At 41.8% G+C, this 23,400-nt stretch overlaps 1 protein-coding gene across 2 annotated transcripts in view; it reads right to left on the reverse strand.

Moving 5' to 3' along the window:
• Positions 1–329: 329 nt before the first annotated feature.
• LOC121871521 (T-box transcription factor TBX1-A-like) overlaps positions 330–23,400 on the reverse strand; it is a 139,460-nt gene continuing 116,389 nt past the window's right edge. Inside the window, exon 8 of one of the 2 annotated variants that reach the window (XM_042373935.1) lies at positions 330–512. In XM_042373935.1, the coding sequence (XP_042229869.1) occupies positions 508–512 (5 nt within the window). In that variant the 3' untranslated portion in view covers positions 330–507. Of the gene's footprint in view, positions 513–10,731; positions 12,386–23,400 lie in introns of those variants that run through there. The other variant, XM_042373934.1, reaches the window with a different exon arrangement.

The raw sequence follows: 23,400 nt of genomic DNA on the forward strand, positions 1-23,400 counted from the left end.
GAGCGACAACGTTGTAAAATTGCAATTAAGGTCTTGGTTAGGTGAAGCACAGACTAATGAAGGCTGAGGATGCGGTCATTACGCCTCTTTATTTATATCTCACGTGGTTAACTAATAAAAATACAGATAATAATAGTAATAATAACTTTACAACAGAATTGTATTAATTTTTTAGAAGCATTTAATATGGAAACTCCGACAAGTGCAAAGGGAATTACAATAGTTGTAATAATAAATACAACCACAACAATAATACTGTAGCTCTGTTACTGAACACTTCATACTAAGGTTAAGGCACCACCATGGTCACAACTTAGGAATTTTTATTAAATGAATACTTACACTTGTATCTCACTACTGAATAAATTGTCTGCTTCTGAGCTGGCGTGGGAAAGTGATGTGAAGACGAGGTGATGTGACATGGCTGTATCAACCACCAAGTGTTACGTCACCGACAAGCTCTTGTAACAAGTAACACCACTAAGTGCCCAGGTGATGTTTGAGGTGTCAAGCTGAGAATATAAGATAAATTATATACTTATAGAGCAGTATAAAGACCATAATAATAATAATAATAATAATAATAATAATAATAATAATAATAATAATAATAATAATTATAATAATAACACTAATAATAATAATAATAATAATATTGATGATAATGCTGGTGGTGAAAATACTACTACTACTATTGCTTTATTACTACAGTACTACTAGCACAACTGAGACCACTATCAGACCTAAAAATACATTACTCAGCAAATCAGAGACTTTTATTACTTAAACATGTGATCAAACCAACACACCGCCTCAACCATCTGCCTAGAGCAATTTTTTTTTTTTACAAATTTATTGACAAAGCTTGGAGTACAGTTTGCCTGTTCTGAGTAATTCAGTCAGGTCTTAACACTGAGAGTGGTATCACTTCTCACTGCCACACAGGACAGAGGTTCATACACAAAGGAACAGATCATATTTATTAACACTATATATAGGTCAGATTCATGTAGGTTTATGTCGCTGTTCACTGCCATGCAGGACAGAGGTTCATATACATTGGACGTCATATTATAATTGAAGACTAATCAGTGTGGGCGAGCAAATTTTGGATAAACAGCAAGAATGTCCTCAAGCACCCCTGATTCAATCTAATAATTACAAAGTTCATGATGCAATAAGCCAGGTGGCCTGAAGTCTTTGACAGTGTCACATTCAGTAATATAGTGTTCAAGTGTATGCTCTAAAGGTTTATCACAAAGTTTACATGCTTAGTGTTCCGGTATGGGTACAGCGTTACTAACTTGCCAGATGTGGCTGTATCCTAGCCTAATTTTGGCCACAACTATATCACATTGTCTAGTTCTGTCCTTATGCTGGCCATACCGGTACCTCTTGAAACAAAATTTGTCGTAAATGAAGGAGACGGCGAGAGGTTAATGATGTGAGGAGAGAGAATCAGTGTAATAGTTGTCTTACATGGGTTGTAAACGGCGATAATAAAGAAAGAAAAAGATATCACTAAACAAACACACAGCCATTGCTATTATCACTTTAATTAAGTTCTTCATAGTCGAGTCGGTGTGTGCGTGGGGGGGGACATGTGAGGTTGGGATTCTCTCTCTCCCTACCTTCTTCCTTCCCCTTTCTCCCTTTCTTCTCTTTCCTTCTCATGTGCCCCTTCTCAATCTCCATCTTTATCTCTCTCAGTCTCACCCTCTTCTTTTACGCTGATATTCTTTTAGAGAGAGAGAGAGAGAGAGAGAGAGAGAGAGAGAGAGAGAGAGAGAGAGGCCGCCCACTAGTACTCGAGTTGGGCGTGGGAAGGTCGGCCACACACCGCTATGATTAATTAACGTATATGAGAAGATCCAGCTTGAAGGTGTCGCATCACCACCCAACAACAATTGCCATTTTAATTTTTTTCCTTTTTTCCTTCTAATTCTGTAAAGTTTCGCGTTTATTAATACTCTTGATGATTAATGAATGGTTTTTGTGTTTCTGTATTTAATAATTATATTTTTTAGATATATTTTATGTATGTAAACGTACTTTATCCAACTACGCATGTTTTTTAGTTTTCAATATTTTTCGGCATTTCTTCAAGATCCAGCGTTTCGTTAATGTTCTCTTTTATTTCGTATTTATAAATGATATATTTTGAACTCATTATTTATCTATTATCTGTAAAGCTATTTCTCATCTAATGCATGTATCTAATCAGATCTCTATTTACTTCTGTCTCTCCCTCACACATGATTAGCCAGAACTTTATTTATATGCTTTGGGAAAGTAATCTTTATTCATATACTGTACCTCTATTTATATTTATTTTGTCTGGTAATTTTATGGTAGCATTATTAACTCGTCTCACGTGCTTTTAAAACATTTAGTTTATAATTTTTCACTCCATGAAAATAGCTCGTAATTATTAACAGTATCAGTTATAGCAAATTACCCGCACAGAATCTTTTTTTCATTGGAATTATGTTATACTTCGCCTGATTGTCTCTATTCCAATATAATTCTTTTTGGTGTTGAGTTATTTACTCTTTTTTCACATTGTCAGCCAGACTTTAGAAAATAATCCTGCATAGTTTTTTTTACATTTTATAAAGACAATCTAAATTTTTTTTATAAGTATTTTTATTAATAACAAAATATCCGTATTATTATTATTTCATAAAAAAAAATTATGTTCTACTGTTGTGCTTAATGGGGGAAAGATTCACTTATCCCGAGAATCTTGGACCAGAGTGTGACGTCATAAGCGCGGGAAAGTGTCAGCTAGATACTGGAGAGGCCGACATTGACGGACAGGAGCCAGAAGTTTAATTAATCAGACCAAGTTTGTTTTTTTACATTATTATTTTTTAACTCCATAGTATTAAGGTAATAATAAGTCTTATTTTATTTGGTTTTTAATAGTGTAAATGTATGACATTAAATAGGGGGTATAATAAAGGTGTTTCGTTTCATCATGCGTTCGATTATTATTATTATACAGCGTATCTGAATAGCACCAGGATAAACATATGTTATCTCATTTTGATCCATTATACCATTGGTATCGTTGTTAAAAGAAAACGACCTTATCCGTAATATAATTATTATGTTAAACGATATAATTTGTTCTTTGCTTAAAAAATAAATTACATTAATCTATGATATAAATTAAACGTGAAAGACACTGTACTTGAAACGATATAATGTGAGGAAGACGACGAAATCTTGTAAACAAAGCGGCGTGTCTCGGTGGGCAGGTTCCTGTATCGAGTTACCCAGCCAAGATTTTTTACCCAGAAATTCCCACAGAACCCAGACCCAAAATCCTCACCGATTTCTGCCATAAATTTTTATCCCCCAACTAACTGGTGACGTAAGAACGTGTCAAAATTCTCTCAACTAATCCACATGATGTAGATTTACTATCAAAACGGTGTTGGTATTGTACCGGGACTTAGTGTAATTAGATGTTGTATCTCATACCCAATTAAGGGGAAAATTCACGGAGGAAATTTTGAGAACTTCAGTGGTAGGGAGGGACGGAAGTAGAGCATTTGCTGGTGATTATGTCCGTCTGTGTCTCAACCTTCACCACATGCTTGTTTATTTTCGGTTCTAGTCATCCTGTGATTTTCTTTTTATAATTTATATGTTTAAATATTTTCATTAATGGAAAGCAAACCATTCAGAATAGGAAATATTTAATTATAACAATAATAAAAATTTAATTGCGTTAATCATAAAGCATAATAGAAAATATAACAATTACATTTATGTATTTTTAAAATAATAAGTAATACTAATATTGATACTAGTAAAAATATTAATAAAATTGATAATAATAATAATAATAATAATAATAATAATAATAATAATAATAATAATAATAATAACAACAGTCAATTAATTATTACAAAAGCAGTATTTAACTGTTTGTGGGGTTGGAGGGCTATGGTTGGGTGGATGTGGGGCTGGAGGGCTATGGTTGGGGTGGGTGTGGGGCTGGATGGCTGTGGTTGGGTGGATGTGGTTGGGTGGATGTGGGGCTGGAGGGCTATGGTTGGGGTGGGTGTGGGGCTGGATGGCTGTGGTTGGGTGGGTGTGGGGCTGGATGGCTGTGGTTGGGGTGGGTGTGGGGCTGGATGGCTGTGGTTGGGTGGGTGTGGGGCTGGATGGCTGTGGTGGGTGGGTGTGGGGCTGGAGGGCTGTGGTTGGGTGGGTTGTGGGGCTGGATGGCTGTGGTTGGGTGGGTGTGGGGCTGGGGCTATGGTTGGGGTGGGTGTGGGGCTGGATGGCTGTGGTTGGGTGGGTGTGGGGTTGGAGGGCTATGGTTGGGGGTGGGTGTGGGGCTGGATGGCTGTGGTTGGGTGGATGTGGGGCTGGAGGCTATGGTTGGGGTGGGTGTGGGGCTGGATGGGTGTGGTTGGGTGGGTGTGGGGTTGGAGGGCTATGGTTGGGGTGGGTGTGGGGTTGAGGCTATGGTTGGGGTGGGTGTGGGGCTGGATGGCTGTGGTTGGGTGGATGTGGGGCTGGAGGGCTATGGTTGGGGTGGGTGTGGGGCTGGATGGCTGTGGTTGGGTGGGTGTGGGGTTGGAGGGCTATGGTTGGGGTGGGTGTGGGGCTGGATGGCTGTGGTTGGGGTGGGTGTGGGCTGGATGGCTGTGGTTGGGGTGGGTTGTGGGGCTGGATGGCTGTTGTTGGATGGTGTGGGGCTGGATGGCTGTGGTTGGGGATGTGGGGCTGGGTGGCTGTGGTTGGGTGGGTTGTGGGGCTGGATGGCTGTGGTTGGGTGGTGTGGGGCTGGATGGTGGTTGGGTGGGTGTGGAGCTGGATGGCTGTGGCTGGGTTGGGTGGGGCTGGATGGCTGTGGTTGGGTGGGTGTGGGGCTGGATGGCTGTGGTTGGGTGGATGTGGGCTGGGTGGCTGTGGTTGGGTGGGTTGTGGGGCTGGATGGCTATGGTTGGGGTGGGTGTGGGGCTGGATGGCTGTGGTTGGGTGGGTGTGGGGCTGGATGGCTGTGGTTGGTGGGTGTGGGGCTGGATGGCTGTGCTGGATGGCTGTGGTTGGGTGGGTGTGGGGCTGGATGGCTGTGGTTGGGTGGGTGTGGGCTGGATGGCTGTGGTTGGGTGGGTGTGGGGCTGGATGGCTGTGGTTGGGTGGGTGTGGGGCTGGATGGCTGTGGTTGGGTGGGTGTGGGGCTGGATGGCTGTGGTTGGGTGGATGTGGGGCTGGGTGGCTGTGGTTGGGTGGGTGGGGCTGGATGGCTATGGTTGGGGTGGGTGTGGGGTTGGAGGGCTATGGTTGGGGTGGGTGTGGGGCTGGATGGCTGTGGTTGGGGTGGGTGTGGGCTGGATGGCTGTGGTTGGGTGGATGTGGGGCTGGATGGCTGTGTGGTTGGGTGGGTGTGGGGCTGGGTGGCTGTGGTTGGTGGGTGTGGGCTGGGTGGCTGTGGTGGGTGGGTGTGGGGCTGGATGGCTGTGGTTGGGTGGGTGTGGGGCTGGATGTGTGGTTGGGTGGATGTGGCTGGGTGGCTGTGGTTGGGTGGGTGTGGGGCTGGATGGCTGTGGTTGGGTGGCTGTGGTTGGGTGGGTGTGGGGCTGGATGGCTGTGGTTGGGTGGGTGTGGGGCTGGAGGGCTGTGGCTGGGTGGGTGTGGGGCTGGATGGCTGTGGTTGGGTGGATGTGGGGCTGGGTGGCTGTGGTTGGGTGGGTTGTGGGGCTGGATGGCTGTGGTTGGGTGGGTGTGGGGCTGGATGGCTGTGGTTGGGTGGGTGTGGGGCTGGATGGCTGTGGTTGGGTGGATGTGGGGCTGGTGGGCTATGGTTGGGGTGGGTGTGGGGCTAGAGGCTGTGGTTGGGGTGGGTGTGGGGCTGGATGGCTGTGGTTGGGTGGGTGTGGGGCTGGATGGCTGTGGTTGGGTGGATGTGGGGCTGGAGGGCTATGGTTGGGGTGGTGTGGAGAAGGCTGTGGTTGGGGTGGGTGTGGGGCTGATGGCTGTGGTTGGGGTGGGTGGGGCTGGATGTCTGTGGTTAGGTGGGTGTGGGGCTGGATGGCTGTGGCTGGGTTGGGTGTGGGGCTGGATGGTTGGGGTGGGTGGGGGCTGGATGGTTGTGGTTGGGTGGGTGTGGGGCTGGATGGCTGTGGCTGGGTTGGGTGTGGGGCTGGGGGTGGGGTGAATATGAGCGTAGGGTAGTGGGTGGTGGAGGAAGAAGGATGTAAGGGATGGGTGTAGGTAATGGGTAGGGGTGTGGTGAGTATGGGCGCGGGATGGTGGGTAGGGTGAGTGTGGGCACTAAGTTGTGGGTGGATGAGGGCAGTGGGTGTAGTTAGGGTGGGTGTGGAGGCGGTGGGTGGGGTGTGTCAGACCTGACAGGAGATAATTAATGAGTAATGAAAAACAGTGAGTCATTAGCCCGCCCTCACACTTACACGCCCACTTAACTCACCCGCCTTACTTATGTTCTCTTTATAACTCCGTACTTATATTTATATCATACAAGGAAATTCTAAGAGACCATTGATGTAGAATCGTATTTGGGCTCTTATATGTAGTTATTTCAAGGGAATATATATATATATATATATATATATATATATATATATATATATATATATATATATATATATATATATATATATATATATATATATATATATATATATATATATATATATATATATATATATATATATATATATATATATATATATATATATATATATATATATATATATATATATATATATATATATATATATATATATATATATATATATATATATATAGTGCAAATGAATTATATTACAACGAGTAGCAGAAAGTGTTTACTATCTATTTATAAGAGAATGTTAAGTAGAAATAGTTTAGTCATTATAGACCGGAAGTTGTCGGTATGAGAGTCTGTTTGGGTCACATTTCTCAGAGATTCGTAGGTTAAATTTTGCCCTCTAACTGCGGATCAGGAGAAACGTCGGTACAGATCCAGTGCAGTTATGACGGCGTTTTTATCCTCACATCTGTAATACACTGAACATTACCTACATTATCATATCTTTATTTACGGTGAAAATTTTTAAACTAAGAACCTTTAAGAACCCATCATTATGTCATAGCCTAAATGAGTCACTTAGATACGTATTCACATCTCCAATTACACAGATTTTTACCGAACGAACTGTCGGTAATCCATCTCTATTTCGTAGCTTAATTAAGTGAGTCAGGTAGATGCTTTCGTACCTCTAGATTTAGGAGAAAAACCTGACGTATACGAACATTCACTGTTCTGTGTTGTTGTGTTTATAGCACAGTAGTGGTATTTGGTTATAGTAGTGGTGATGATGATGTGATGTGGTGGTGATGTTGATTCAGTTATGGTGTGGTGTGGTGTGGTTGGTGGTGGTGTGAGGAAGAGGAAGTGACTTTCTTACCCCTGTTTTTTCCTTGGGAGAGAGAGAACTCATTTCGGTATGAAGTACAAGTACATATTCATATATGAAGTACAATAGTAATATATAATAGAAAACTTGAAGGTTCTTAAAAAATAAAGAACTGAGATCATATTGGAAACTTTATTTTTGGCCTTAACATCTGCATGACAAGAAATACAACTTGTATAAATATACAATATATACAGCATCATCGATATGTACAATACACCACACACAATACTGTACTCAAGTTCAATGCGCTTCAGAATTACAGCAATGTTGTAATACACTTTATAAGTTCAGTGGTTTACAGACAAACGTACAGTCCATTCAGGTCTGTACAACAGGTGTAAGAGAGGGTGCTCAGTATATCCATGCTTGTGAAAGTTTAGTTCATTATTGTACATATAGGTTTGGTACATAAGGTTAATTTAACGGTTTAGTACATCATTGTACATAGTGCACATGAAGATCTAGTACACCGGTATACATAGAAGTTTATTACATCGCTGTACTGTATTATGATGGTTTAGTACAATAATGTACATGAAGGTTCTAGTACATCAGTATACAGGAGGGTTTTGTACATCAGTGTTAAGTTTCAGTAATTAATGTACAATAAGGCACAGTGCATGAATACCAAATAAATCAGTTTACAGGAAGGCACAGTGTGTACTAGAAGGTTTAGTACATCAGTGAACGATTAAGTTTAGTACAAAGGTATACAGGAAGGTATACAAATAGCACAGTACACAAGTGTAGAAGAAAGAACAGGACAGCAGTGTACAATTACCACGACATATACGAGGTCACTGAAGCATAAGTGCACTACAGTATATATCAATACACTTGGGTAGCACCATTAAGTTTACCGCGGTAGGTGCAGCACTTATAGTACAATGGTTATTAAGGTCTTGTAGAAGATTTGTTGTAAGTTTCTGAAGGAGGAAGCAACTTAGGTCGTATTAATTTTATTCTACTGTATTTTACTTCTAATCGAATAAATAGAAATTGTTTGCCGATGTTAATAATAATAATAATAATATTAATATTAATAATAATAATAATAATAATAATAATAATAATAATAATAATAATAATAAACACTAATACTGCTTTTATTATCTGTAATGACGCTGCTAAAATCATTCAATATATATACAGGTATAAATGATAATTTTCAAATAAAACACTGTTACATAACGATCTTACCAAGAATAGGAATTGAAAATGAGACTTAAATTTATTTTATCTCAAAATTTTGAAGCCGGTAGCAGGCAGCTATCAAACAGGGAGGTACTACCGCCTGGGAAGATATTGGAAGCATAATGTGTTGTCTAATGGTAGACCCTGCTGCCATATGGCATCACAAAAATTGTGACCAAGTCCCAGGTTGCTGACCTGACTTTCTGCCTCATTTACACAATTGCAGGGTCTCAATTGTTTCTCTTATTTTGACAACACAACATACATAGTGTATATCGTTTCTCATTCTTGATTTATTTTTTTCGTTTTTGTATTTGTTTATGGTTATTATTATTATTTTTAGTATATTATTTGTATTTTTAGTACAGGTATTTTTTTATTACTTTTTGAATTATTATAATGATAATAATAGTAATAAGAGTTATTATTATTATTATTATTATTATTATTATTATTATTATTATTATTATTATTATTATTATTATTATATTTCGCCCCCAGGCCCTGATGTGGGTGAGTGACCTGTGCCCGGGTGGGCTAATCCCCGTAAAAAAAAAGAAAAAAAAGAAGCCAATTCGTGCAATTTTAAGCCAATTAGTATAATTTGGATGCCAATTCATGTAGTTTTAAAGCCAATGTGTGTACTGTACCACATCTTTTAAGTTACGAGGGAAAGATTACTTAAGACTGATTACTCTCATCAGCTTTATCTTAAGTGAGCCTCTATTTTAATCCCTCGAGTATGATCTCGACCACAGGAATATAGTGTCATCGTACTCAAAGGCCCTCGAGTACGACCATGACCACGGGAGTACAGTGTCATCGTATTCAAATTAGAAGGGACTTATAATTCAAGGGGTTAAGTAATCGTACACGAGGGTTTATGATGTCTTACTCACTGGGCTAATTCATTGTACTCAGGGGATTGAGTAATCTTGCTTAAGGGATTATGTCATCGTACTCAGAGGATAAGTCATCGTTCTCAAGGTGCTTCTCATCGTATTCAAGGGGTTAAGAGCGTCAGGAAGGAAGGTTTATAGAATTGTAATATATTATAAACATTAGACAAAATAACTGAATAAATTGTTGTTCTGTATCCCAGGAAAACAACATTTTAAGATTTTTTTTAAGTACAATATTCTCACACGTACAGTTGCGGCCAGAATTCCATGGACACCTGGCTGGATTTTAAAGTATATTGTCTGATTTTTCTTTGTATTAAGGGTTTTTTTTTCCTTTTCCGGTTAGTAGATATTAACCAGTCATACAGTGAATGTGACCAAGAAGCAGGTGCTAGATATGGCCAAGTGTTCGGGGAATTTTGTGCCGCAACTTTACACCAACTGAGAAATACACATACAGAATACATGAGAAAGACGTGTGTACATACAAACAGCTGTCAAACACTCATCTTCCTAACTGAGGCCGAACATTTACACAAACGTTATCTCTTACAATGAAATACACCGTAACTTTTCCCTCACTCAGAATCTTTTTTCCTCAGTGTCTAATTCGTCTCTCCATCCATTTTTTTCGTGACGTCATGAACACAGTATTTTTACCTCTTTTCTCTTTCATCGCCAGAAGTATTTAGTCTATCCTTCTCTATTCTCATCACATTCAAAACTCCATTTATACATCCTAAACCTTCTTCCTTTCCGCTATAAAAAAATAATTTTCCCTTCATTTTTTTACATTCATAAACTTACACCATCTGAATTAACATCTCTACATCCTAAGTCAAAACAGTGAACGATTCTTTCATTCACCAATTATTTTTTATTCATTTCATTCACTAAGACTAAAAGTGTGTTTATTTATGTTTATTTGTGAATGATTTTTTATTCTCTTCTGTTTATGTTAAAATTAGGTCGAGGCTCCATACCTGACGATACATTTTAATGCATGAATATTAGGTGATGGGTGTTTTAGTATTCAGATTTCAGACTCATTTAACCTAGCAAAACCTCACCTCCTGTAGATTAGGTTTGATTAGGTTAGGTTAGATTTGGTTAAGTTAGGGTAGATTAGATTAGGTTAAGTTAGAGTAGATTGGGTTTGGTTAAATTAGGATAGATTAGATTTGGTTTGGTTAAGTTATAGGGTAGGTTAGGTGTGCTTTGGTTAAATTGGGTAGTGTTAGGTTAGGTTTGGCTTGGTTAAATTAGAACATAATAATTACTTTATAATTAATTACCGTATTGCATTAGTAATTCTTAATGTGCCACCAGCCACGGTACCGGAGACTAAAGTATTATTTAACTCATAAGACGTTTTAATTTTGATAGTCGTAGTGCACAATAAACAGGAGCCGTGTGTGTCCGTCCGTTCGTCCGTCGTCCTCACCATGGGACAGACAGACACAGAGAACAATAAGGTGACCTCCCTCCCACTCCTGCCAGGGTCAGTAGGGATCACCTGTATCACTGTTAGAACGTGTATGGGGCAGCTGAACTCTACCACACTGTTTAGTCCTCTCAGTTACATCGTGTTCTTTTTTTCGGTTTTATCAGTTAATTTTGTCAGAACTCACAACCTTTATCAGGCACTTCATAGTGAAATATTATATTTTCACACTTCACCGCGGGAGTCCAACCATCTATGATTTATTCATCACATAACACTAGTGTTTGTAATCTTTTCCCTTCCAGGAAATAAACATCACCAACTTGTTCCATACCGGAAGTAAGCATGTTAATTTTCTTCAACAGAACGTAAACACCACTGTCTCGTTAAGGCTGGCATTAAACACCTCAGTCTTGTTCAGAACAGGAATACATTAGACATCATTGTTATGAAAAACAGTAAGCAAAATATATCTATTTATATTTCTTCAAAATATACTACTTTGTATCTCGCGCTCAGAAGCTTCTTAATATCTAATAAGTCACAAGACAAGTTCAAGATTCGCTCAGCGAAATACAGCGTCTCTGACCTTTTGAAGGACATTTTGAGAATTAAGAAGTAACACAAAAGTTTAGTATGGGGGCCCTGTTTACAGCTCACACTGTCCCCGTTGCCTCCCACACATCTCCAGAAACTTGGTATGTCTCCAAAGATCCTGGATACCCACAACTCTGCACAGGTCTCCACGGGTCTCCATAGGTCCTCACAACTCACCATAGATTCAACAGTTCCCGTAGAGCATCATAGCTGCCCACAGGTCAGATAAACTCCCTGTAAATACCTTCATCAGGAACTTTGTTCCTTCACCGCGCCAAGACCACATACAGTACTCCTCAGAGAAAACGGACGGCCCTGCCGCCAGTACCTGGACACGTGGGCGTGGTGGAGGCGTTCACGAGACACGAACTTAAGCGTTCAGACGTGCGAAAATGGGCGTACAACATAGCTCTGCTTTTGATGGCGTGGCGGGGATGACCCAAGAGTCTATCTGGAGGTGTAGTCGTGGTAGGTGGGAGGTTGACGGTACAACTGTGAGTTTAGTTGCGGTGGTGCGGGGTACGGTGGAGGGTACACAGGCGAGGTACGGGCGTAGGGTGACGCCCGTGCTTTCACTCCTCCGTAGCTGTACGGTCCGTACATGGGGCCATAGGTGCACATGTCCCCGGCGTAAGGTTGGTTGAGGGACGCACACTGTCCCCCACTACTGACGCCGTCCATACGAGATGAGGTGTTGAGCGTGGGCGTGAGTGTGGGCGGGGAGCCTTGTAACAGGCTAGTGGGTGTCATGCTGGAGCCGCACATCATCCGGGACACCAGACCACCCTCAGCGTCGCACTCGTCTGTAAGAGAGAGGGATATAGAGGTCAAGTGGGGCCAGTACGGGTCATGGCGTCTAACGTTACTGTGTATAATGCACTAGTGTGATATTAACTGCCATAAGTTGATTAATATCACTATAAGCAAAGATTTATGAATATAATACAGGTAAAAAAACCCAGTAATTTTCTGACTGTCAATATCATAAGAGTTTGTTCCTTACCTAAATACTATTGAACTTAGGTACAGTAGTAATTTCCATGCAGTGTCCTTGGTTATTAAAGGTGGTGCCTTTAACTGCCTTACCAAAGATTAAAAAAAAAGTGCACCAAAAAATCTACTAAATTTAGGTATAAAGTACTGGTGTGATGCAGCTGTGCTCTGTCACACCGCAGGACCATAACCACACATCAGCCGACTTTTACCACAGCTGGCTTCTGTGACGTCACAGATGGATGCAAACAGTAAATAAATACAATGTTGCAAATGTCAGGGGAGCGATGTTGTGTTTTGTTTTCTACTTTATTACCTCGTGCTACTTGTTACTTTTGGTTACACCACTATTATCATAGTTACACCCCTGGCCGAAGTAACACCCCTGGGCGTAGTTACACCCCTGGGCGTGGTTACATCCCTAATTAGTTACACCCCTGGCCGAAGTAACACCCCTGGGCGTAGTTACACCCCTGGTCGTGGTTACATCCCTAACGTAGTTACACCCCTGGCCGAAGTTACACCCCTGGCCGAAGTTACATCCCTGGGCGTAGTTACACCCCTGGGCGTAGTTACACCCCTGGGCGTAGTTACACCCCTGGACGTAGTTACACCCCTGGGCGTAGTTACACCCCTGGATGTAGTTACACCCCTGGGCGTAGTACACCCCTGGGCGTAGTTACACCCCTGGACGTAATTACACCCCTGGGCGTAGTTACGCCCCTGGGCGTAGTTACACCCCTGGACGTAATTACACCCCTGGGCGTAGTTACGCCCCTGGGCGTAGTTACACCCCTGGACGTATTTTAGTCGTAATCGCTGTCGTTATAGTAGTCGTCGTTATCGTTATCGTTATCGACGTAATCGTTGTTATTATCGTTGTAATTGTTGTCGTTATATTAGTCGTAATTGTTGTCTGTCGAGTAGCCGTCGTAATCGTTGTCATTGTAGTCGTAATCGTTGCCGTTACAGTCGTAAACATTGTCGTTGTAACCGTCGCTATCGTTGTTTTAGTCGTCGTAATCATTGTCATAATTGGTGTCGTAATTTTCGTAATCATTGTTTTAGTCGTAATCGTTGCCGTTATCTTCGTCGTCATAACAGTTCTTATCGTTGTTGCTACACTGGAATAACTTTTTTATTACTTTAACTTAAAGGAATTAATTCTTCACACTATAATTAATGCATTAATGATAATTTCATCTATAATATCCTTAAACATAAGACATTTAAATAATAATAATTATAATATTGATGATAATAATAACAATAATAATTATGACAATAATAATAGTATTATTATTATTAATTTTGTGACAATAATTATAATAATAAACTACAACTACTAGTAATGATAATAATAGTAATGATGATTACAGCAACAGCTGTTTGTGTTCACAGTACGAGCGATAGCACATGACGTTGGTAATACTGCCTTTCACGGCGGCGGCGGTGGCAGAAGTGTCAACATTGGTAACACTGTCAGTGGCAGGGCGGCGGTGTTGGTGGCACTGTGAACTGCCACACTTAGTGCCATCATTTGGTGGTGAGCGACGGCAGTGTCACGGCGGTATGTAAGCTATGTCACCCCACACACGCTGGCTCTCTCTCTCTCTCTCTCTCTCTCTCTCTCTCTCTCATCTGAGATCCGATGATAATAATTATGTAATTACAAAAGTTTTAAAAATCCCAGCCAGGTGTGTTCCTAACCTTGTGTGATCAAAGCCAGGTGTGTTCCTCACCTTGTGTGATCCCAGCCAGGTGTGTTCCTCACCTTGTGTGATCCCAGCCAGGTGTGTTCCTAACCTTGTGTGATCCCAGCCAGGTGTGTTCCTAACCTTGTGTGATCCCAGCCAGGTGTGTTCCTAACCTTGTGTGATCCCAGCCAGGTGTGTTCCTAACCTTGTGTGATCCCAGCCAGGTGTGTTCCTAACCTTGTGTCCAGGTGTGTTCCTAACCTTGTGTGATCCCAGTGTGTTCCTAACCTTGTGTGATCCCAGCCAGGTGTGTTCCTAACCTTGTGTGATCCCAGCCAGGTGTGTTCCACCTTGTGTGATCCCAGCCAGGTGTGTTCCTAACCTTGTGTGATCGCAGCCAGGTGTGTTCCTCACCTTGTGTGATCCCAGCCAGGTGTGTTCCTAACCTTGTGTGATCGCAGCCAGGTGTGTTCCTAACCTTGTGTGATCCCAGCCAGGTGTGTTCCTAACCTTGTGTGATCCCAGCCAGGTGTGTTCCTAACCATGTGTGATCCCAGCCAGGTGTGTTCCTAACCTTGTGTGATCGCAGCCAGGTGTGTTCCTCACCTTGTGTGATCCCAGCCAGGTGTGTTCCTAACATTGAGTGATCGTAGCCAGGTATGATAATTACACAAAAGAGGCTCCTGTAACAACCTTAACTGTATTTGATAACTGCTTTAAATACAATAACATTAATTATGAACGTATTATATTTCACTGTATTAGAAGCTGTATATAATGAAAGGGTCAGTTGAAATTATAACCTAACCTCACCTCACCTCACCTCACCTCACCTGCTATTCAAGGGATCACCTGAAGATTCGGCACCAAAGCCTTATATCACCTGATGATTAAAGACCCTAACGCTACCTGGTGGGGTTAGGTTAATTTGGGTTAAGATAGGTTAGCGTTAGGTTAGATTAGTTTAGGCTACATTGGCTTAAGTGGAGCTGGGTTATGATAAGTTAGGTTAGTGTTTAGGTGTTTAATCATGAGGTGAAATAAGCTGGGTTGCCTAAATTTCAGGTGATCCCGTGTTTAGGGTCACGAATATTGTCCCGACAGAAGGGAATCGTCCGCACCGATGAGTTTACTGAACCACTGAGACAGGTGGACGGTGGGAGACAGGTGGCCTCTCATATTGGGCCTTGACACTGTTAATGGGAGGCTGTGTAGGTCAATTTCCTCGTGGGTCTTCCTGGCACACACACACACAGCTCAGAGTTGCCAACTACTGTACAAGGCGTAGTGGCTGCTGTGGTTTTGGTGGTAATTGTCAGGTGGAGTGGGCGGGCGTGTGGATAGGAAGTAGGGTGGGCGTGTGGATAGGAAGTAGGGTGGGCGTATGGATAGGAAGTAGGAATAGGAAGTAGGGTGGGCGTGTGGATAGGAAGTAGGGTGGTGTGGATAGGGAAGTAGGGTGTGGATAGGAAGTAGGAGGTGGATAGGGTGGGCGTGTGGATAGGAAGTAGGGTGGGCGTGTGGATAGGAAGTAGGGTGGGCGTGTGGATAGGAAGTAGGGTGGGCGTGTGAATAGGAAATAGGGTGGGCTTACGGGTGTGAATTGGGTGGGCGTGTGAATATGTGGATAGGAAGTACATTAAGCAACTAATATTTTAAGACGTAAACACGATAATAAACTGCCAATAATAACGCTAAATAAACCACCTGCATATTATTACACGGGGCAGATGTACTGTAGTTTGTCTTGATATGGCTTTATGGTTATGAGTGAGGGAAGGTTGTGACGCTTTGAGTTAAATCAGGAGGAAATGCACTCAGGTTTCCATTAGCCTTGGTTCTTTACTCTTTATCATGATGGTTATGTTCCTCTCGACGAGCAACACACACACACACACACACACACACACACACACACTCTCTCTCTCAGAATCTTGTACATCTGTTTCTCAATCCCCCTCCCTACCCATCGATTCTTCTCCTCCCCATCTCACCTCTCTTCCTCCCATCATCATCCGTTCTTCCTTCTTCCTCCCCTTTTCCCCTCCATCCATCCTTCTCTCCCTCCCTTTCCTTCTTCTGCCTCTATCTATCCCTCCCTCCCTCCCCTTTCTCCCCTCTCCATCCATCCTTCTCTCCCCTCCTCTTCTCCCCCCCACCATCCATCTGGCGGGGGTGACACACGAGTGGCCGGAGTTGGCTGGGAATTTTTATTTGGCATCTTGGATCACAAGAGAACTGCTACAACCACTTATCCCCCGGGCACACCCCGAGACTCCCGACCCAGGCACCCAACCCACGGCCCTCGACACCTGGCCTGGTCACCCTTACCACCTGATGGGAAAAGGGTCAAAATGGTACAGAATCTAGGTCGCGGATGAACGCCCCTGTGGCTGGCCGCGCTTGGTGAATCGTTCAGCAAGTTTTATGGGCGACATTAGCTAAGGTAAAGAGTCAGTCCCACAAGGCAGAATGACAAACATTTTAGTTAGTCGAGAGAAACAATCGTGGGTTTGCCCTCGGGATGAACACCAGGCCCCGCGGGGCATTAAAACCCTGGCTGGCGAAGACGATGTTAGGGGCTTTACCGGGGCACTGCTGCTGCTGGGACTGTCCGTTCGATCCTAGGGCTCTAAATCTTTGGCGCCGGACTCATTTGCATACTCCACGCCTGTTACCGCTCTACACCGAGTACCGGTATTTTAACTAACACTAAGTTAAATCCTTCTTCCACCTTCCACAAAAACAAAAAATTTTTCCCGCAGTAGATCTGAACGATGGAGCTTTATATATATACAGTGACCTGCGGTGAGCTTCGTCCTGATGCTGCTGCTCTTCTTGAGACATTCACCGACCATAAACATGAAGAATAGACGACATAAATAAATAATAGACGACATAAACATCCTCGGGGAATCACGGCAGCGGGCGGGACGGGAGGTAAAACTCAGTGACAACCGTGTGGCATCATCTCGCGTCGCCCACCTTGGAGAAGTTGGCACTAACCTTCTTAAAGGCTAATTAGCTTGAAATATGAATACAATTATGGGGAGGGACTTCCGAATGAGCAATAAAGCAGATATATAAGACAGTGAGCGCCGCACATTCACCGCTGCAGTTCGCATAACATTAGTTCGGTCATGGCTTGAAGGACCGCGCAGGGGCAGAGAGCAGAGATGTAAACAGATCGTCACTTGTTTCTTTCCCAGCCTTGAAGGAAAACACAGTTGATCTGGTGTTGATTTTTTTTTTTACTTTGTCTACTCGTTTGTCTGGTCGTCTGTACATTTGTTGAAATACTTATTTTCTCTCTCTCTCTCTCTCTCTCTCTCTCTCTCTCTCTCTCTCTCTCAGGAATGACAAATAGACGTCAACTCTCGGCTTAAGTTACCTGCTCTCTGAATGTGTTATATTAGGCTGTATTATGACTGAGGCTTCATGTATTCACCAGCGAGTATATTAACTATACTGCGTGCGTGCGTGCGAGTGAAATCTAACTCGCATAGTAACCCATCATTCTTATTGCTAAAATGATCGGATCCTAGCCGTTTTGTAGTGAGTGTGGGGGGGGGGGCTAGCCTGAACTCTGCATGCTTTACTGTTGGTCGCCTGTAATGCTTTAGTCCTTTATCTTACTTAGGATAAAAGGTGGTGCCCAATAAACTAGCCCTGCGCCTGCATGCTCGTAACGGAGTGTATTGCTATGTGGTATGGTTTAGATTTGTATTACTATAACGTCGTGGAATTCAGTGCATTTGTTAGTTTGTTTACGACATCGGTATTTTGCTAAAGACCGGCCAGTTGTAAACAGGTAAAAAACCCGGTCGTTTTGCAAAGCGACCGGGTATGTGTATGTGTATTTATTTCCGGTAATAAAAAACAAAACAAATAAAATTATTAAATCTTTTATTGAAGGATGAGGAGGTTGAAAGGAAGTCTCTTCAGTACATTAAACAATAATCAGTTGTTGTTACTCGGACTTGTTTGTGGAGCTGCACCTACAGCTGCTGTCACACGAGGTCTTATTGCTGTAACACTTACAGCGGCTGCTTTGACAAGGCCTAGAGCAGTTACCATTGGTGAAGCCCTGTCTGTGCCCCGTGGAGTCTGCAATGACAACTTCACGCAGACTTACCTCCTTCCCTTCAGGTACGAACGAGATTCTTTGAACTCTGCTGGAGACAGCTGGCAACTCAAGGCCGTTTGTTTACTATAGTACGTAGTTAAAATTATGAATGAGTGTAAAAGTGATAAGTGATTGGTTACTTAGTTCCCCGTTGCTTAATTAATGGTTGGGCTTTTACATCCATTCATAATTTTTACTACGTATTATAGTAAACAAACGGCCTTGAAAGGCCCTTGATTTGTCAGCTGTCTCCAGCAGTGTTCGAAGAATCTTGAACGAGACTGTACATCTGCAGTGGAGAGGACCTGTTTGGGGTGAACTGATTTCGAGTGTACAGGTGTTTCAAGATTCCGTGTTTCGTACCAAGATTGTATGTTCCATTTTCCTTCGCCTGAATGATTACTGACTTGGCATTTGTAAACTGCACGTCCACGATCAACGAGCGGGATCGGAACCACCACATTGTCGCCCACTTGGGCTGGCTTGATTCGTCTCCCAGAAACCGCCTCGGGATTGTGTGATCTTGAGGGGCGTGAAGTTACATTGTGATTAAAATGCAGAAGAAAATACTGTAGTTCAGTACTGGGTCAACGAATAAACGGGGTATTTTGCCTGTTTGCAAGTTATTTGGCAAAATTACCCAATTGGCCAATGCTTGCCTGTTTGCAAAATGGTTGAGAGTTTAAGGTCATTTTACAAAACGACTGGGTTTTTAGCCCTTTGTAAATTGTCCGGTCTTCAAAAAAAAAAACGATTTCGCAAAAAAAAAAAAAAATAACAAATATGGTAGAACTGACTTATTTCATTCAGATCATATTTAACCATCTTTCCATAACTTTACTTGAATTATGTTTGGTTAGGTTAGATAAGGTTAGGTTAGGTTAGATAAGGTTAGGTAATGTTAGGTTAGTTAGCTGAGGGGTGATCCTGTAACTTTTAGTATGATTACGTGATGGTACAGTACAGTGCATCAGTTAATAAGATTGAACCAGGATTTTTCCGTAACCCTTGGCTATGATTTTTCCGTACCTACAAAGTCAAAGCTAAGACTTAGCTATGATTAGACTTTTCCCTACCTCTTAGATCCAAACTAAGACTGAGTTAAATTTTTCCTTACCCCCTTAAGACCAAGCTAAAGCTAAACTAGGATTTTTCTTTCCATTTTTTCAGATTAAGCTAACACTAAGGTCGGAATTTTCTCTAGCCTTTAAGTCCACCTTCCAAACTAAAACAGAGCTAAGATTTTCCTCCCATCCCTAAGGCTAAGCTGAGATTGAACCAGAATTTTTCTCTACACTCTTACGGCCAAGATTCGTATGGGCAAAGATTTTTCCCTAATCTTTAGCTTTAAGATTAAGCTAAGACTGAGCTAGGACTTTTTTTCTATCCTCCAAGCTGATATTGAGAAGTGATTTCCCCCAGCTATTATTTACCCTTGAGCGGCGGGTTTAAGACACTATTAAGTCTTCCAGTATCGCTTTGAGTAAGGTTTATGAATTAGGCCACCAGCCACTAAGGCGAACAAGAGGCACTTAAATGGTCACTTGAAGACCAAAGTGTTGCTCCCACCTCTTTGTGTACCAAGGGTCTAGTCTTATTGTGGGCATTGTTTATCATGGCGGACCATTTACGTGGAGACTTTATTGTGACATGACAGCTCCCTCCTCCTCCTCCTCACACACACACACACACACACACACAGGTACATATAGGTGACAACAGAAGGCAACAGAATCCCCTTTGATACATAACAGGTGACAACAGAACCCTCTCACCTTTTTGATACATAAACAGATCACAACAGAAGCCAGCAGAAATCCCCTTCGTCACCCTCAGTATATAACATCATAACAGAAAACAACAGAAACCTCCTCACCCCGATACATAACAGGTGACAACAGAAGACAACAGAATCCCCCACCCTTCCCTCACCCCCGCCAGTTAAGTCAAGATGAAGTAGGTAGTTTCCTTGACTATTAACGTGATGAACAACTGTCTATTTATTCTCCTCTAATTGATTTCTTTACACCCAAACCCGAGAGAAAGAGGGAGAGGGGGAGGAAGGGGGAATGGATGGGGGACGGGGAAGGGATGGAAGAGAGGAGTGGTTTGTTTAGGGCCAAAGGTGTGTGTGAGGGATAGGAGGAGTGGAGAAGGATGTGAGGGGACGGGGGGAAGAGATGAAGGTTGCCAGTATATAGGCCAAGATATCGTACTGGTTAATGTCTACTTCTTTACCAATAACCACAATGATAAAAATAATGCTGTGAAGTTCTTTAAAAGGTCCTTTATATTATAATTCTTTAACTTTACACCAAAGACTGCGTTAACGCTGGGATTTTTGTACTTCTTAGTCAGTGAGTAATACAGGAAGCCTAATATAATAATACAGCTTCGTTATGTCTTATATCTGGGAAGATAATCTTTGTGAATAAATATATTACACACACACACACACACACACACACACACACACACACACACACACACACACACCAAACTGTCACACATTCATTGTCAGTCTGCCTTCGAATGAGTCACAAGCATTATGGTCGCTATTCACAAAGCTTTGTAGGCGATTGAGGACACATCTAATTGGCTCACAAAACTACGAAAAATAATGGAGTTTTAACCCTTCAGAGGGCAGCGGTGCGCTTGTTTTATTCTGGCTAACACTAGACAGTTTTATTCAGCTGAGAGAAACCCTCGCCCTCTAATGGGTTAAAGGTTCTTATGATAAATTTCCCATCGTAACGAGAGCTGTGAGAACGACTACCAGCTCACTCAATGACGCCGAAATTGTACTCCAGGTGAGTTTTCTTACCCGCGGTTAAGAAAAAGAGAATAATGTACGAATCTTGGAGAATGTGGTCGGGCCATTGACGTGTGAATCATGCGGCAGGCAGCGTGGCGGGCGGGTGTTGGCGACGCTGCCCGGGCTGTCTCCCGCGCTGATCTACGGTCATCTTAACTCTCGCCCGAGACTAACATACGAACCATTAGAAATAAATTACTCCGGATACTTGATTTGACATTTCATATTTCTCCTCCAATTTATTAAGTGGCTGGGCGTGTCACGTAAGTGTGTGTGTGGTCTGTGTGTGTGTCTGTCTCTCTTATACTTGTACCGTTTTTGTCAGTAAAATTAAGCTCATTTTATATTATCTTCAACGAGGATTTACATCTAACCCTTCACTTTTCTCTCTGAAGGCTTTAATAAAGTGATTCGAATCGTTTTAATTAACGATCTTGGCGGTGTGTAAATCTAACGGAGGTGCGGGGATAATATATAAGTGATCTCGTTAGTGTTGTAAGTGTCACTTATAATTGTGGAAGACTAATGGTGCCCATACAAATAAAACATCTCAGAAAAACTTTTTTTTTCACCCTTGAGCCTTGGAATATAGTGTAGCGATTCTTAAAGCTTCTTACGATGTATTTTCCCCGTAACTGATGATATAAAGAGGCATCTATCTAGTTAACTTTATCTTCGTCACGGAGAAGCCAACATGGCGTCAGAAGTTCCCCGAGACTCGACCTTAACTGTATTTTTTTTTCTACTTTTTGCAGGTATAGTTTACGGGTCATCTGAAGGTTAGCTCCCTCCAACGTATTTCGCTAACTTAACATAAGCTAAACTAACGTAACGTAACATAATCCTAACCTAACGATAACCTAACCTAACCTAGCGAAACCTAACCTAACCTCTAATAATTCCCCCAGGTAGCGTCAGGATGTTTAATCATCAGGTGAAATAAGCTAGGGGGCCTAATCTTCAGGTGGTTCCTTGAAACGAGCTATGTTTTTTTACGGCCAAAATTTGTTTACTTCTATCATTATTTTTACTGTTTGCTTTACATCCATCCTTTTTTTTACATTGATCCATGTGGTGGCTTTCATTGTTTTGTTTACATAAATGTTTTTGTTTATGCTCATTAGCTGTTTTTTTGCATTGTTGATTATACACACCAGCTGTTTATTACATAGTTCAGCTGCTTTTGTTTCCAAATTGTATTTTGTCTGAGCACGTCATGTTTCGTGTTTTTTGTTTGTAATTGTTTGCATACACCTGTTTATATAGTTTAACTTTTTACATAATTCGATTAATTTTTATTTACATTACGCCTTGTTTATACATCTATCAGCTCATACGATTTGTTTACACTCAGCATTTTTCGTGTTTTTTATATCCATCAGAGCTGATAGGCTTTGTTTACATCCCTAAAATGATAGGCTTTCTTTACATCCATCAGCTGATAGGCTTTGTTTACATCCCCCAACTGATAGGCTTTGTTTACATTCATAAACTGATGGGCTTTGTTTACATCCCTCAACTGATGGGCTTTGTTTACATCCCCCAACTGATAGGCTTTGTTTACATTCATAAACTGATAGGCTTTGTTTACATCCCTCAACTGATGGGCTTTGTTTACATCCCACTATTGATAGGCTTTGTTTACATCCCATAACTAATAGGCTTTGTTTACATCCCCCAACTGATAGGCTTTGTTTACATCCATCATGTTTCGTGTTTTTGTTTTTGTGTATATCAGCTGATATTCCTTGTTTACATCCATCAGCTGATAGGCTTTGTTTACATCCATCATGTTTCGTGTTTTTGTTTTTGTGTATATCAGCTGATATTCCTTGTTTGCATCCATCAGCTGATACGTTCGAGTGACTTCGTTAACGATGTTTTGTATAACGTTAAAGTTAATTTATTGGTCTAAAATGAATTAAGAAGACTCCGTGTTTTTATGCAGTGAATTATAGCAACGTAAATTATGGTGAGTCAAGTGCCGCCGTATTGACGAATTTATTTGTCCATAGTTTGTTTATTTGTTGTGATGAACCGCGTTGGGTAGTGTCGATCATCTTGAGACGGTGAACAATATTTGTGTTAATGTTTAGTAATAATAATAATAATAATAATATTACTACAGGTATTATTATTACAATATTATTATTATTATTATTATTATTATTATTATTATTATTATTA

This window comes from Homarus americanus, unplaced genomic scaffold (assembly GCF_018991925.1).
Source record: "Homarus americanus isolate GMGI-L3 unplaced genomic scaffold, GMGI_Hamer_2.0 scaffold45698, whole genome shotgun sequence".
Taxonomy (NCBI): Eukaryota; Metazoa; Arthropoda; class Malacostraca; order Decapoda; family Nephropidae; genus Homarus; species Homarus americanus.